Below are 14868 nucleotides of genomic sequence, written 5' to 3' on the forward strand. Positions count from 1 at the left end.
TAGTAGCGCTCAACGTCAATTTTTCTTTCGCTATAAGTTTTGCTGGAATATTAAATTGAGACAAAGTGCCATAAAGAGTGCTTCTAGTCGTAGTGCCATAAGTACTTTAAAACCGACTTATTAATAGTGTGTCAGATATGCTTAAAAATTTGACATACTGTAAATACCTGGTTTATGATAAGGTCTTTCTGATAACCAATCAGGTGTTTGATGATTGACTTTAATCCTTCACATACTAGTATGTTTTATAAAACCTTGTATGCGATGTTCAAAAGACTGATTCCTCAATCAGTATACCCAAATTCCAAGTATGTATCCAACAATATTTTGGAATAATCTGTAGCATGCATTTAAATAGCTCCTAGTCACCAGTTTTGAATAGCTCAGCCGGTAAATTATTTTATGTTAATTTGTTATTTATTTTAAAACGTCTAAATCGTCTAATAAGAATACATATTATGTTACTTAATTAATAGCTGAATAACATATTTAAGTTTATTTGCGATATAAATGGGTCCTTTACTTTGAAATAGAAATACAATGCTTTATACACTAGTTTTAATTGAAATAAAATACCTCAATGTGAGTATATGTATCTTAAGTTTGTTTCAAGTTCAAATTGAGATTATCGGAATATCATGAACCCTAAAGCACCTCTCAAAGTTAACAAGTGAAACACGTTAACACACTTAGCAGGTTATGAAAGTAACCCGAAAGTGATTTTCTTAGCCTATCTTGGAATCATAAATGAACTGCAGAGCCGTACGAAAATGTCCGTAGCATGCAGAAGCATGAAAGATATTAAACGCAAATTGACCAAGACGAGATACTTGTAGTGCACAACTTTGTATCTGCATCTGTGTAGCTATAAGTATGTACGGCTGCGTCTTGGCAGAAATTGAGTCAGCTGCTTGAGTGGAAAGCTAAGTGAGCTTGCAACACTTTCAGTGCGTCGAGTGATTGATAATGTGTGTTAAGAAACACGCAAGTGGATGGAACTTGAATTTGAAATTAAGAAACTTGAATTATAAATAAGAAATATTGTTTTGAATTGAATAAGCAATATGTATATATATCTATGTAGCGTGAGTAAACAGGTGGGAAGCGATGTATAAGAGTCAGCTTAGATTGTGAAGTCAATTAGCTTTTTTAAAAAAAAAATATATTTATCAAATGAAGTTGCCCCAGGTCTTTGGTTTTAAATAATATTTTTTACGATATTTAATTTTATTATATTTGTTTTTTTGTGATATTTTATGGTTAAAAATATTTTATATATTTTTTTTGAAGTAAAATGAAAAAGGTACACAGTTCAAATGCTGTTTATCATATTTTTGTGCAAATATTTTGCTAAATTTGTCCGTGTGTCTCATAAAACATGAAAAATGACTATTCTGTGTATAACCCAATAGAATTTTTTCATAAATGCTAAAAGGGTTTGAGGTAATTTGAATAAATTTAGCAAATAAAATAACAGATAGAAATGATAAGATTGATATATTACCGTGGTTTTAGGACATTTCATTCAAAAGGTCTTAAAAAGGTAGTTGCTATTTATAGCTAGATACAAAACATAAAATGTAAATAGTCTGCGAATTCAACATAAATTAAACCATCTATTTTATATTAATATTTTATAATAATTTTTTAATGTTATTTTCAATAAACAGTGTGTTAAAAATAAAAAAAATTTATATTAATGAAAAAAGATTAGATACATATCAAAAATATTTTGTCTTTCATTAACACTTTTCCTTAAAACTAATACTTATGGTTCATATATCACAAGTAATTAAAGTCAGAATAATTGAACTAGTTTCTACTTTTTTAGGTTTCTAGCGATGTATTTGATACTAAGACGCTCATTATGGGAGTTTGAATGATACTTATCCACCACTGCAATCAAGCAACCAAGTTGATCTTACGTCCTGTTTGGAACAGCGCTGTATCTTTTTCAAACTTTCTATTCCGTTGTCCATCCTATCTACATCATCTTAGAAACATCCTATTTCTACAAAATTACCACGAATTTTATAATTTTTGTAATATCTATCAGACATTAGAGCTGTGTGAGCGATGCAATCTTAGCACAATGATTCTACATATATGTTACGCTTAATAAAGGTTGTTAGAAAGTAAAGGGAAAAAGACTTAATTCAATAGAATTAAGTGATGATCAAGTCAATAAAATATTTGAAATTATTAAAATTTTGACTAATTTTTACGTATTCCTCATTCAAACTGTAAAGTTTCAATAAAATATTTTGATGCATTCACACTGCTACTATGTACTTATACGAGTATCTTTTTCAGTGACTCTTGAGAGAATGGAAACTGCAATATCCTGCAATGTAAATGAAACTCATTACAAACACTTGCAACTTCTTGCCGTTAGTTGCACTTTGATGCAATTTCACAAAGTCTATCTGCATCTTTCCCGTGTCAATAAAATGTAATACACTAAAGTGTCAACTCACGCACGTTCTTCTTCAACACATTTTCAGGTGCATTTCAGGAACTTTATCGACTTCATTAGGCAATGTCAATGATAAGAGTAAAACTTTGAATAATTAAATCAACTACGCAAGTTCGTGCTATAATTAAGATACTTTGCAGTTGCAAACTTAAAATTTGTTAAGAGTGAATTTATATATTTGTGCATGTGTAGGAAAATGATTTTAAATTCAAAAGGAAATTAAAATGAAACAGTTGACGTAAAAGGATTTTGTATAATTAAAACAAAAACTATTTTTTTCTTAGTTCTTAAATAAGTTTAAACAAAAATCGAATTTATTTGAAAATAAAGTCGTCCTTTTAAAGTTGTTTTTTTTTTTGTTTTTAACAGTAGGTGGAAGCATCGGAAAGCCACCGTGTGAAACTTGAACCCACTAAACCACCTCTTAGAAATGTTTGGAGAAGATTTCCACAGCATTGTGAAACCTTCATTTCAGTAATCAGGGGCGAGAGGAGAAAAAATAGACTTAGTACCTAGCTAGTATCTTTTGAAGTTGTTCACAGTCTGCATTTTTTTATATCGCTTTTTATATAAAATAACAAAACTATTAATTTTTGTAGAAATTTCAAAATATTTTAATATACAAAATATTTAAAAATTTCATTTATTTAACATTTCCCATAAATATTTATTATTAAAAAATATTTCATGTTGGAATATAAAATTTTGACAATTTCGCTGTGGTTAAGGACTCTTAAGATTGCTGAGCAAAAACTTTTTCAGCAAAATATGCAACAACATATTTTCCTTAACTAAAAATGCAGTAAAATAAAATTCTTATCTATTCACAGCATTGAAAGTGAAAATTGTGCCAAATAATCCTGCCCACATTTGCGTTAACATGACACTAAAAATCTACTTTTCTTTTGCTTAAAGGAAACTATTGACAGCGTAACGAGTGTCTTCTTGGAAGAAAGACACTGCATTGCATGCCTTCTCGTGGCAAGGAGGAAGAAGACATTTTCTCTTTTGAAAGTTCTTATAAAGTTTTCCAAACTTATACAATGAGGTACTTATTAAAAGTCAAAAAGTTGTAAAAGTGTCAAATGGGGTTACATCCTTATTATGAATACACATGAGCTTAAAATAGAATGGTGAATTGGAAAAATTGTGAAAAACTGTGAGTATTGGAGTGAAGAGAGAAGTGGGAAGAATGAACAATCAAATTTTCTAGTACATTTTTTTTACAGTAGACAGTAGAGTTAGGATAAAGACTACCGATTCATTCCGGAATAAGTGTGGTGTAAAATTTAAGGAATCCAAACAAACTTTAAGAAATTGTTAAAATTAAAAAGTTTATTTTCAAAGAATATTTTTTTAAAATTTTTGGACTTAATAAATTTTGAAAACATTATTGTGATATGATTTATGGACTCATATTTTGAAGATCTATAATATTGCGATCTTAGTTGCATTTGTTTTTTAAAGAGTTTGAATATGTTTGCAAAATCTGCAAAGGTGCAAAGGTCTATTTTAAAGATTCATATAACTTGGGAGGTTACTAATTAACTAACTCCATAATACCTTTTGTCTACATATTATCTGAATGATTAAGTTAAATGCTTTTGGTTTAGAAGTGATCATGTTCTTGTGTTATTGATAAGCAAATATCAGTAATCGTTGTAATTGCCATTTTGTTTTCCCAGTTGTTCTTGTGACCAGTTATATGGAATCCGTTGGGAACTGTTATCCTGTTTATTTCTAATTTCTTTCTGAAATATAGTTTTTGAGTTAAGTTATATGTATTAGTGAATTGAAGAAGTTTGGATTTTAACATACTCTTGAGTTAATAATAAACTACTGTCATAAGCTTTGAACTTTATGGTATAGTTTCACATGATCATTTTCCTTTTATTAGTAAATAATGTTAATAAAATATCCACTAATTTAGGTCAGGATGACTTGATTATTTTGCGAATAGGTGTCATGAGGGTTGAATTAGTCTCCACTACTTTCACTCTGATGAACTGGAAGAGTTCTAATACAAACTGCGTCCACCATTTAGTTTAGTCATAAATAGTTTGTACCAAGTCAAGTAAAATATTCTCTTTAATTATGGATCATGAGATAACAAAAAGATATAATTTTATCAACATGATTGGTGAAGAAAAGAACTTTTTTTAGATTTTTGGTACGATAACAGTTTCCTAACTTGGATCCTATGATATGCTTTCGGATTTTTCATCCTGTATTTTGCAACTTAAAACTCCGATATTTCAACAGTCAAGCTATATTGACATATAAAGTTTTTTAGAATAGGTGATTATACAAAAATCTGTCATGAAGTTGCGGTGTATAAGAAATTGTATTGGTGTTCTGTTTTATCTTTATCTTATCCAAAGCTGTTCATTCGTTGCGTTAAATAGATATTTGAAAATTATTCAGGTTCTAACAAGGTTCGAAGAAATGCAATATCAGCTTGAACTCCTTTGGTGTAGAATGGCTCTAAACGTTTGTTGGTTGGATCTGTGCCAAACACGACATCTAATGGAAAATTCTGTTCCAATTCTGTGAGCATAAAAACTTTTCTAGCATTTTGTCGGAACTCTTCGATTGCATTTTGAATTTCTTTATGAGCTGTTTGCAAAGTTTCCATTTCATAAAAAGTTTCATCTTGCAGTCGGTTCTTGCAGTCATCATGTGATAGAGAGAAATACTTCTCCTCGATATCCTGTATGTCAGCAATTAGTTTTATATATATGTAAGTTGCATAGTTTTGTCTGTCAATAGGCTGAGCTTCACTGGCAAGTACAGATTTGGATAAATCGCGTTTTGACAAACGATAGGCGTAAGACACCAAAACTATTTGAATAATGAAAAACGTTATAATTACTGCAAATATATGGTAGTTCCCATCTATTAGACTTTGAATGAATGCTTCCCACCAATAAATCAGATCACGGTCATATTTTACAAAATTATATTCGAAAAATGCTAACACTAATAAATTTAAAATGCTTTCACATAGTATTATGCTCTGATAAAATCTGAAATTTTTGTCTAGGAAGAGCGCAAGAGATTGCGCTGATTCCATAATTTTGATATTGACCTGAATGTATTATAAGTATATTTTTGTTATTTTTTTTTTTATAGAAGTGTGCATTATAGCATTTCATTTTTGTACTAATATAGTTTGCTATGATCGAAAACAATTTTTTTTTGTATTATGAATAGCGTAATTATGACAGGTAATTGATTAGGTAATACAGGTCCTTAACAATCCTCAAGTCCACTTCTGGACTCTCAGGAAGATATGCTGATTTAAGGTCCGTCATCAACTAAAAGACAAATAAATGTGGGGTAGAGATAAGCCCCCCAGCCATTATAGAGTAAAAGTGCGTAATAGCACTAACTCAAGAAGAAGAATCAAGAAATCAAGAAGGTCCTTAAAGTATATCATAAATATAATATTAATAATCATCCAATTTCAATGAATATCACAATGTATAATAATTTACTGTGAAATGTAGTTAGATATTAATATAATATTGTACGGATATCTGAATTTTTGTCAGTAGAGATGGAGATTAGTGTTTAGATTTGAGTCGATGGTTTAGAAGATACTAACTTGTTATGCATGCATAGATATTGCTGAACTTTTGATACGAAGAAGTCAATATAAGTCCATTGACCCGGATTTTTCCGCAAGAAATAGTCATTTTTTTTTCTAATGTTCATAGCATTGAAGCATATAAGGCTACATCGATAAGATTATTAATCTTTTTACTTGAAAGCATATTATATTTCATTGCCACTAGTTAATTGTTAAAAAAAGATTTTATTAAAACTCTTAAATGAAATAAAAATATTAAATTTGGAAGTATCAAATTATGAGTTTCATTATTGGAAAAAAATTTTTATAGTTAAAGTTATACCAACTTAATCCTGATATAAAGCAAATTAATTAAAAATAATATTTACGTAATACTATAAAATATTAAAACCTTAATGATTTAAGGACAAAATTTTATTGAAATTAATAGTAAAATCTCAAACAGAGCAAACATTAAATAAAATTCCATGCCCTTGGCCAGTTTCGTCTTTCAATTTACAAAAATATTTCATCACTCCAGATACGAAACAATCGATTTTAAAATTTCTTGTGTTTACATTGGCATGTTGTCCTCCTTACTCTTGATCCTGAATGGTCGTTTCAACGTTGTGGATATTTTAATCTTCAATCTAAACAATTAAATTATTATTAGTTGGTATAGCCAAAGGCCATATGATGATGTGCTTTTATTGTGGATGAAGATATTAAAGTGCTTGAGTTTAGTTAATTTTTAGTCAAAATAATACGGAAAGAGTGGGCGTTGGAAAATTTCGTTTCCGTCATTAATCGGAAACGAACACTATTTGTCGAAATTTAAAGTATCTAATTCGATAAATATTTAGAGAATTATTTTTATACATCCTAGAAGAAGAGAAACTGTGATTACAGTAGTTTGCAACTAAAACCTTCCAAAGACGTGACCTACGATGCAGTAGAAAAAGATGTGATTGAGAATAGTTAATATATAACCGATATTTAGTTTATAGGATAATTTTATTTTATAGGTTTTTCATTAATTATTATTTGATTTATAATATACAATATAAATACAATATAAGCATATTGTATGTTATAATACTAATATTTTCTATACTCATCTTATTACATTTCTTTGAGATCTCATTTTGTGGTGTCTGACGTAGCAGTAGAATAGTTAATTCCATTTAACTTTTTCCCAGATTGCACTTCATAACGTCATTCATATGTTCAATTGTGCTATAGCTTATATTAAAAGTGAGCACAACTGATTTGTAGTTTCAACCGCCGAACCAAAGTTAAAACTTTTCTAAATATTGATACTCTACACCAGAACTCTCCGGACCAGATGGGATAGCGCGCCAATACAAGTCACTATAGAGATTGGAGGGACACAGAATCATACATACGTTCACAGTTGTGTTGGAGAAAAATAAAAATAGGGTTATAATGTTAAACTTAGTTTTATTAATTTATTTGGTATGACATAAAAATAAAATAATGTAGTTTTACTAAAGCACACCAAAAGAAAATTTACTTAATTGTGGTAGATTATAAATATGTCGAGGGCCGTACAAACATTAGCCACGGGTCGCATATGGTCCATTGGCCGTGCTTTGGACAGACCTACTCTACACCACAATCGCCCAAACTCAATATCTGGTAAAGTCCTTCACGCTACGTTTATTTTTATATTTTTGTGTTAAAAGAGAATAGGGCTATTAAGTAAACTCTTTTTGATAATATTGAAATGGTGTTGTAGTACTCGTAATATGTTAAAAGAATAAATTTCTTTTGTTAAGATTATAGCCATATGTACGAATACATGTAAAAAAATGAAGACAAGCTCCAAAATTCGAAAAGTCCCTATTATGTTATTTGTCGTGGATGTTTCCGCTCATACTACTTTCGGAATTTCATGTCCCGGTGCACTTGTAAGTTATGAAACCGGAAAGTGTTAAGTGTGTTTGCTAGGAGTATGTACGTTGTATGTTGGTACGCTGCCATGTAAGTGTCATGATGTATATGTACTTTCTGGCATGTGCATAATAAATAGTCAAGCTGTCATTGTTTGTGTTTTTGCTGCTGTCATAGAACGTTCCTTTCCGTGCTGTTGTTTAAATGCACTTGACTGCGTGCAAGAAGTTTATGTCGTCTTATTGTGTCTAAGAAGAGTTCAGCGGGCCTCTAAAAGCCTTATCAGTTCTTTCTAGTTGCTGTCTTATTGTCACTTCATTGACATGTTAAGTAGGAACGCAGGATATGTTTGCATAAATATTTAAATTGTTTCAAAAACATTTGAAGCCAAATGTATGAGTAGCAGCGAAATAAGTAAATTGCTTTACATAAATAAAATGTAACAAAGAATTCATGCATACGTGCTGGGATCTTCTAAAACGAATCCGGCAGGGTAAAATGCAACAGTTACTCGCAGAAGACATAAGAAATAAAAGAATGTATCTCAAAGCTTGTAAATTCATTAAAATTCGCTTGCCACACGAAAGCTGCGAAATAAGAATGAAATGTCAACAGTAATTTAAATAAATTATGTAAAGCCCCTTAAGCTTTTTAAGACCACAGCAGAAAATAATAAATAAAAGTTGTACTCTGTATTTTCGGCTATCAAAAGATAAAAAATACATCAACCGCAACAATAAACGCACCAACATCAAGAAATGCTTCAATGCTAATGAATTAAGCCAAAATTACATCACAAATGAAAAGTTAACCTTAATAAGGACTTCAGTGTAAATAAGGACTTCAGTGTAGATAAGGACTTCAGTGTAAAAATATGCTTAAAAGCCAGAACGCAATGTCAGGACTGTGGTTAATTACCAAAATAAATTTAAATCAACATCAGCCTAGAAATTTATCTAAATTCATGTAAGGTTAAAAGTAAGTATAATTTCTACTAATCTTTCACTTTTTTATGGAAATATTTAATTATTGTTTTTTTACTGTCATTTCAATCCGCCGTTCTTTTCATTTAAAGAGAATTAAATCAAGTGAATAATTTCAAAATCGGACAGGTTTATATCACTGATTTAATCTTGATTAAGGACACAGTGTTTGCTATGAGGCCTTATTACCTATAACTATTTGTGCTATGGAAGCAATTAGCAAAAAGCAATAAATCTAGATATTTATTTTGGTTTAACCTACTTCTTCTGTTGAGGTTTTTCCGAGTTAGTGCAACTGGGCACTTTTATTCTTTGTTAGCTTGGGGTTTCTACAGAATATCTACAATCCAGAGTCCTTCTATTTGACTAAATTATGTATTCCTCACAAACATTGCTGTTTATTCGATAACTGATCTAAGATCTGCATACCGCCCCGTACGGCTAGTGACTGCTCTATCTCTCGATTGAATAATTCAGAAGACCGTATATAGTATTTTGCACTATTATAGTTAAAAATTCGCGGATTAGGAAGCTGCAAACTACCCATTGAATTGTGCTTTTGAATAAGCAAATGTAAATTACTTTTTATGAAATTTATATATCTTTTAGCAAATGCTGTGCTGTAATAAAATAGATACATAAGTTTTTCTTATTTTCCCACTCTTTTTAATCCTATATATTTTTCCTGGGGGTCAAGGCTTACGATGTGTCTCTCAAAGCCTCTCATGAGTTAATGTCAACCTCTGTCTTCCCATGAAGGCTCTTGTTTCAACATTAGAGGCTCTTGCAACCGAGTACTCAGCAGGACTCTGTTGTATCTGATGTCTGAATGAAATGTCATTACCAACTACATGTGTCATTGGCATTTAGATGAATAATTTTGCATTTAGATAGCAGCCCTATCATCGATCCAGGTAGCTCAGATCAATAATTCGCGTCTGCTGTAATTGTGATTTGATTCGAGTTTCTACATGAAGAATGTATCTATTTTTACCACTTGTACTTACATCTGCGACAGTAGTTATTCGAAGAAGACGCTATACAATATGTAATTAATCGGCGTAACTATTAATGAAATAGTTTTTTATTAATAACGGAAATTGTATTACATAGTAAGTAACAATATTTAAAAATTTGGAAGCCAGTTTTATCTGAGGAAATATGACAACACTTGTAATTATTGCAAGGCGAGTCTGTAGTTATTAAGAAAGGTTTAGTAGGAATATATTTATACTATTAAGCTCTTCTAAAGTGTACGATTTAGTCAATTTTAGTCAAGAACAGTTTCCGGCTGCTAAAGGTAGCCAAAGGAAAGGCATGAGTTATTCAGGTAGAGTGTTTAAGAAATATATCTCGGAACAGTTGTAAAATCCAGGCAATCCAATAGCATTATGCAAATATATATTGAAATAGAGAACGAATAAAGAACAAATGTGTAGAGAACAAAAAAATAAAGGGTGATAAATACGCAGTATAAGGATCAGACGTATGCGGGCTTAACAAGTTAAAGTCAATAGTTTATTATTTATTTTGAATTATATGCATTTGTATTGTGTCTTAGTAATTTTTATTTATATTCCATATCTCAATATTTAATTGGAATTCTTAAATGGATTCAAGCATGAAAGAGAGTTATATGTGCGGTTCAAGACAAATAGGACTTTTTATTCAAATATTTATCTTGAAGAAAAGTAAAGAGGGGCTTTAAAACAGTTTCGTGCTAAAAATTAAGAATTCAATTTATTGAGTAATAATGGCGAAGTGACTGGCTTAAAAGGAGTTATTTGTGCGAGAAGTTGCATGGTAATTACTGGTGTTGTTATTGTTGTTTTTAGAGCTTTATTAAAATAATTAACTATCTTAACACATCACTACAACGCAGCCAGGCTCATGCACCGTCTTCGGTACTGGAAATTGTTTCTGCAAGTGCAGATACTTTTCAGCTGCCACTATTCCGTGTACTTGGCCTTTGTGCTGCAATGCAAAATTATTGTAATTTTTTCGTTTTCAGTTTTGTTTGTGTTTTTATTTTCATTTTTGTTTTTAAAACAATTTATCGTTGATAACAATTTCATAGCCTACAGACATTTTTACAACAGTTTTCAGCTTACAAGTAAATTACATATTGAATTATTTTTAGTTGTTTCCTTTGTTTTTGGCTTGGCTTGACTTGACTTGGCTTGGTTTGGCTTGGATTGAACGCATCGGTTGCTTCGATTTTCCTGCTGTCGGCCAATTCTTTTGAGGGCTCAAATCGACGGCTTGGTTTTCATGGGCAAGGAAGTGAAATCCGTTTCGTGGCTGAAATTAAATTTCATGGGATGCGTGTTGTTTGTAAATTTTTCGTTTATCGATTGTTGAACGTATAATTAAATCGTTTATTGCCTGATATGATATGAAAATGGGCGTTAAGTGACCATGAATTTTATGATAGGAAGCATACAAGTACACAGCACGCCACTGCCAAGGATCCAAGGAACCAAAAAACCAAGAAACCAAAGAATTTAAAATGCTGAACTATAAACTGAAAACCGCTCAGTAGAAAAAGGGAATTAAAGTGAAAAATGTGTGAAGGAATGAAGTTGGTATGCGCATGTTGTGCCATACAAACAGAAATGTTTGCATACATGTCGGAATATTTGCCATTCTTTGCCATGAATTGGTTAGCAATAAATAATTTGATTATTGCTTAATTTATTTGCCAGTGAAATTGTCTTCGCACAGCATTAATCTTAAGTTGCAGACATCGGCAAATGTTTGCTTGAGATGCAAATTTATTGCACCTCAGAGGCGCTCACAGATATCTACGAGTGTTTTCGTTTCGGAGATGCATACTTGGCATGTTTGCCAATTGCGGTATTGACATATCAATAAATTCAGGTTAACACAAATATCTTTATGCAATGAGCAATAAGCAATAAGTATGGTGAATGCCTGAATTCACCCATATAAGTGGAGTGGGAGGATTTTGGCATATAAATTATTCATTGAAATATCTAAACAGATTAAACATAAAATGTTTATGGAATTCTTTAGAAAATAGTAAAAACGAGAACCAAGTAAATTCAGATCATTCTTCCTATTCGACAATTTTGATAAATTCGAGGAGAAGCTGAACTTGGTAAGTTTACCTCGTAAATATTTTTGTTGAAAATTTCAATATTTTCTGCATTAGAAATTATAAAATGTTCAAATAAAATAGAATTGCATATATCAAATTTATTTGTACATTTGGTAAAATATTTACACACATCTTGAAAATAAATTTATTTTTGGTATTTAATTTGGTTACAGCATTTTAGGTTATTAATTAATATTTCCAGTTTAACATTGCATGTGTTACCCGACATATGCAAATAAACCAAACCGAAATAAATTAAACAGAAATATTTTGCTCAACAAAATTTATTTAATTTTTAACCAGCAAATGGCAAACCAAATATTAAAAAATAACTGTTCAATTTGAGAATATTCACATATTCTAAAATACCGGAAACAAATGGGAATCGGTAGAATTGAGCAAGTACCGTTAGGTGAGAATATACAATGTTTATTTATATATGACTCTTAGAGCCAATTTCACCATCGCCACTTAAGTATCAAAACCGACTTAAGTATAAATTAAATCAACGAAGTTGATGATAAATACATATTCTTAAACTTTAGCATACGAGTGTTAAGTTTTATTAGAATAAGAAAGACAGTTCAGAAGAATAGGTAATTAGTTTTTGGTAATATCAAGTGAATATTCAGTACACCAAAACGGCTAGGAATTTATTGAAAGCGCCTTTCAATAAATTTTTCCATCGATTCAGTTGGGCAGTGCTTGAACTTAAAGTTCTGGTTTGCACTATCCCTCCAACTGGTACCGGCAGAATTTCTTGGAGTTCCAACGGGACATTTATCGACACAATATACCAATGCGTTTGTAAGAACACTGTGGTGTTGAGCCTTTACGCAGGTATTCGCGTTAAATTGTGTCTTTGTCCCTACCTTTTGTATCCCTATCTACTATCACCTTAGTGCAGGCAGGGTCTATCAATCGGATGCGTATAAAATCTGCCAATAAAATGTTTTTCGAATCGGATTTTCTTTGCTCATATATACTGAGTACCTCATCTAACTATGTTCAGCGAGTTTTGTTTATGTCAATATATCTGCTCCTGGATGGATCTCGTTTAGTTCGTAGATGTGGTGTCTCTAAAGTTACCCGTTTCTCATGTATTAAGCGCACAATATCTCATAGTACTTTTCCCTCAATTTCAGCTAAGAGGTTAGGTATTTATTTGTTGAACACCCAAGTACCAGATCTGAAAGCATATCATATTAAAGATATGGATGGATTGATTTATGTAACAATTTGGCTATCTTTAGTTGATTTGTTGCGCAAATCATGACCAACCTACATAGTTATCAGTTTAATATTTATAAATTCTGACTGCTTTTTAAAATTCTACTAGAGCTACGTTAAAAACTATGCTTTAAAAACTATGCAATACTGAATGCTATACATTTTTCAATGCATTTCTGACTCTGTTACTGGAGAATAATTGAAAGGGTTGTGTTGTGCCGTGATATGATTTTTCAAAATATAGAAAATATTGATTGTGTATGGTTTCGAACAATTTTTGCAAATGTAAACAACACAACTGAATTGTAATAATTAAACATGGTTATCTGTAATCCTGTAGTCAAGAGTCGCAAAAATATCCACCCCTTAGTTAACTTCAAATTTAATAATCAGTTTTTGTAGAAACTTCGGTGTATTCGCGTTGCACTTGTATAACAATATCATAATGGATGAAAAATCAATGGAAAAATCAATCGTGACGTTGTCCTGCACCGCCTGTGCTTTGCATTTATGATGGCTATTTCGTCCCACGGAGTTAATTTCAATGCACACGTGACTGCACGTGTAGTTCCAAAGTATCCAATTCAGTTTTATTTTGCTGACTTACATGTTCAATTGCATAATCAACGTCATCCATGTAGAATTGGTGTGTTCAATCCTGTGCAAACCCATGTTGACATGTGGATTGCATTTGTTTTGTAAATAAAAAATACGTGCATTTTTCAATGGATGAAATTTTGACCTCCCAAACGAATTGTAAGAATATGAGAAAAATATATCGAGGTGGACCTACACTTCTTGCCGTACCTATAGTCAAATTTTTATTTTTGAGAAAAGAAAGCCAAACGGATTTTAACTCAGTTGTTTTGATTTTTGTAATATTTTTAATCTAGAATATTCTGCATTTACAAATGAGGTCATGAATCTAAACCGAAATAAAAAGTTCACGTTTTTGTTAAAAATGAATCCAATTTTAATGTGTATGGAGTTGGTGATAATACTAACATTTGAATCATCGTGCTCAGACTTTATCCGGACAAAAATAATATTACTTTTGTCGTATTAGATATATCATGCAAACATATAAGGTTATGTTAATTCTTTCTTAATGATTTCAGTTGGTACAGATTAAATTAAGAAAAGGGAGGTTCTATTTACTGCTTTAGGGAGACATTACCTTCTTTTAGGATATTTAATATATGAGAAACTGTTTTTTTCTTTCTTGAAAGCTGTTGAGTTCTAGAGATAGAATCTATGTTTTTCCTCAGGATGTCTTATAGTTTAGAACAACAGGCATTATAATTTACAATTATGTGTAAACATAACAATTATGAAAACGTTTTCATGTAGAACGATCTGTAAGGGTTTAAGTACAGATTGATGCGATAGTTATTATAAAAATCAATTTCCAATTGAACAAATAAAAAATTACTATTAAATTATGACAACTTTTTGTGAAAACTAACTTTATTCTTGATTTAATTTATATAAACAAAATCTCGATGCATTAGAAAACTAATAAAATCTAGATCAACAGAAATTTTCATCTCATAGTACGGCGCTAATTTACTAT

General features: G+C 30.9%; 2 protein-coding genes across 2 annotated transcripts in view; one reads left to right on the top strand and one right to left on the bottom strand.

Moving 5' to 3' along the window:
- The window catches only part of LOC119674011 (protein preli-like), a 1903-nt gene extending 1692 nt beyond the window's left edge, over positions 1-211 (top strand). Inside the window, exon 5 of the mRNA XM_038085132.1 lies at positions 183-211. Coding sequence (XP_037941060.1) covers positions 183-211 — 29 coding nt within the window. The remainder of the gene's footprint in view (positions 1-182) is intronic.
- A 3638-nt stretch (positions 212-3849) lies between these two features.
- On the bottom strand, positions 3850-5585 carry LOC119681388. Its single transcript, XM_038094564.1, has 2 exons — positions 4295-5585; positions 3850-4227 (listed from the first exon to the last, which is right to left on the bottom strand). Exon 1 carries the CDS (start codon positions 5547-5549, stop codon positions 4893-4895), a length of 657 nt encoding a protein of 218 aa, XP_037950492.1. The 5' UTR covers positions 5550-5585; the 3' UTR covers positions 3850-4227; positions 4295-4892.
- Between the last annotated feature and the right edge of the window lie 9283 nt (positions 5586-14868).

This window comes from Teleopsis dalmanni, chromosome 2 (genome assembly GCF_002237135.1).
Source record: "Teleopsis dalmanni isolate 2A chromosome 2, ASM223713v2, whole genome shotgun sequence".
Lineage (NCBI taxonomy): Eukaryota > Metazoa > Arthropoda > Insecta > Diptera > Diopsidae > Teleopsis > Teleopsis dalmanni.

Excerpts from the sequence above, each read along its gene's own strand:
- LOC119681388 (XM_038094564.1), bottom strand. The coding sequence starts at position 5,549 with ATGGAATCAGCGCAATCTCTTGCGCTCTTCCTAGACAAAAATTTCAGA.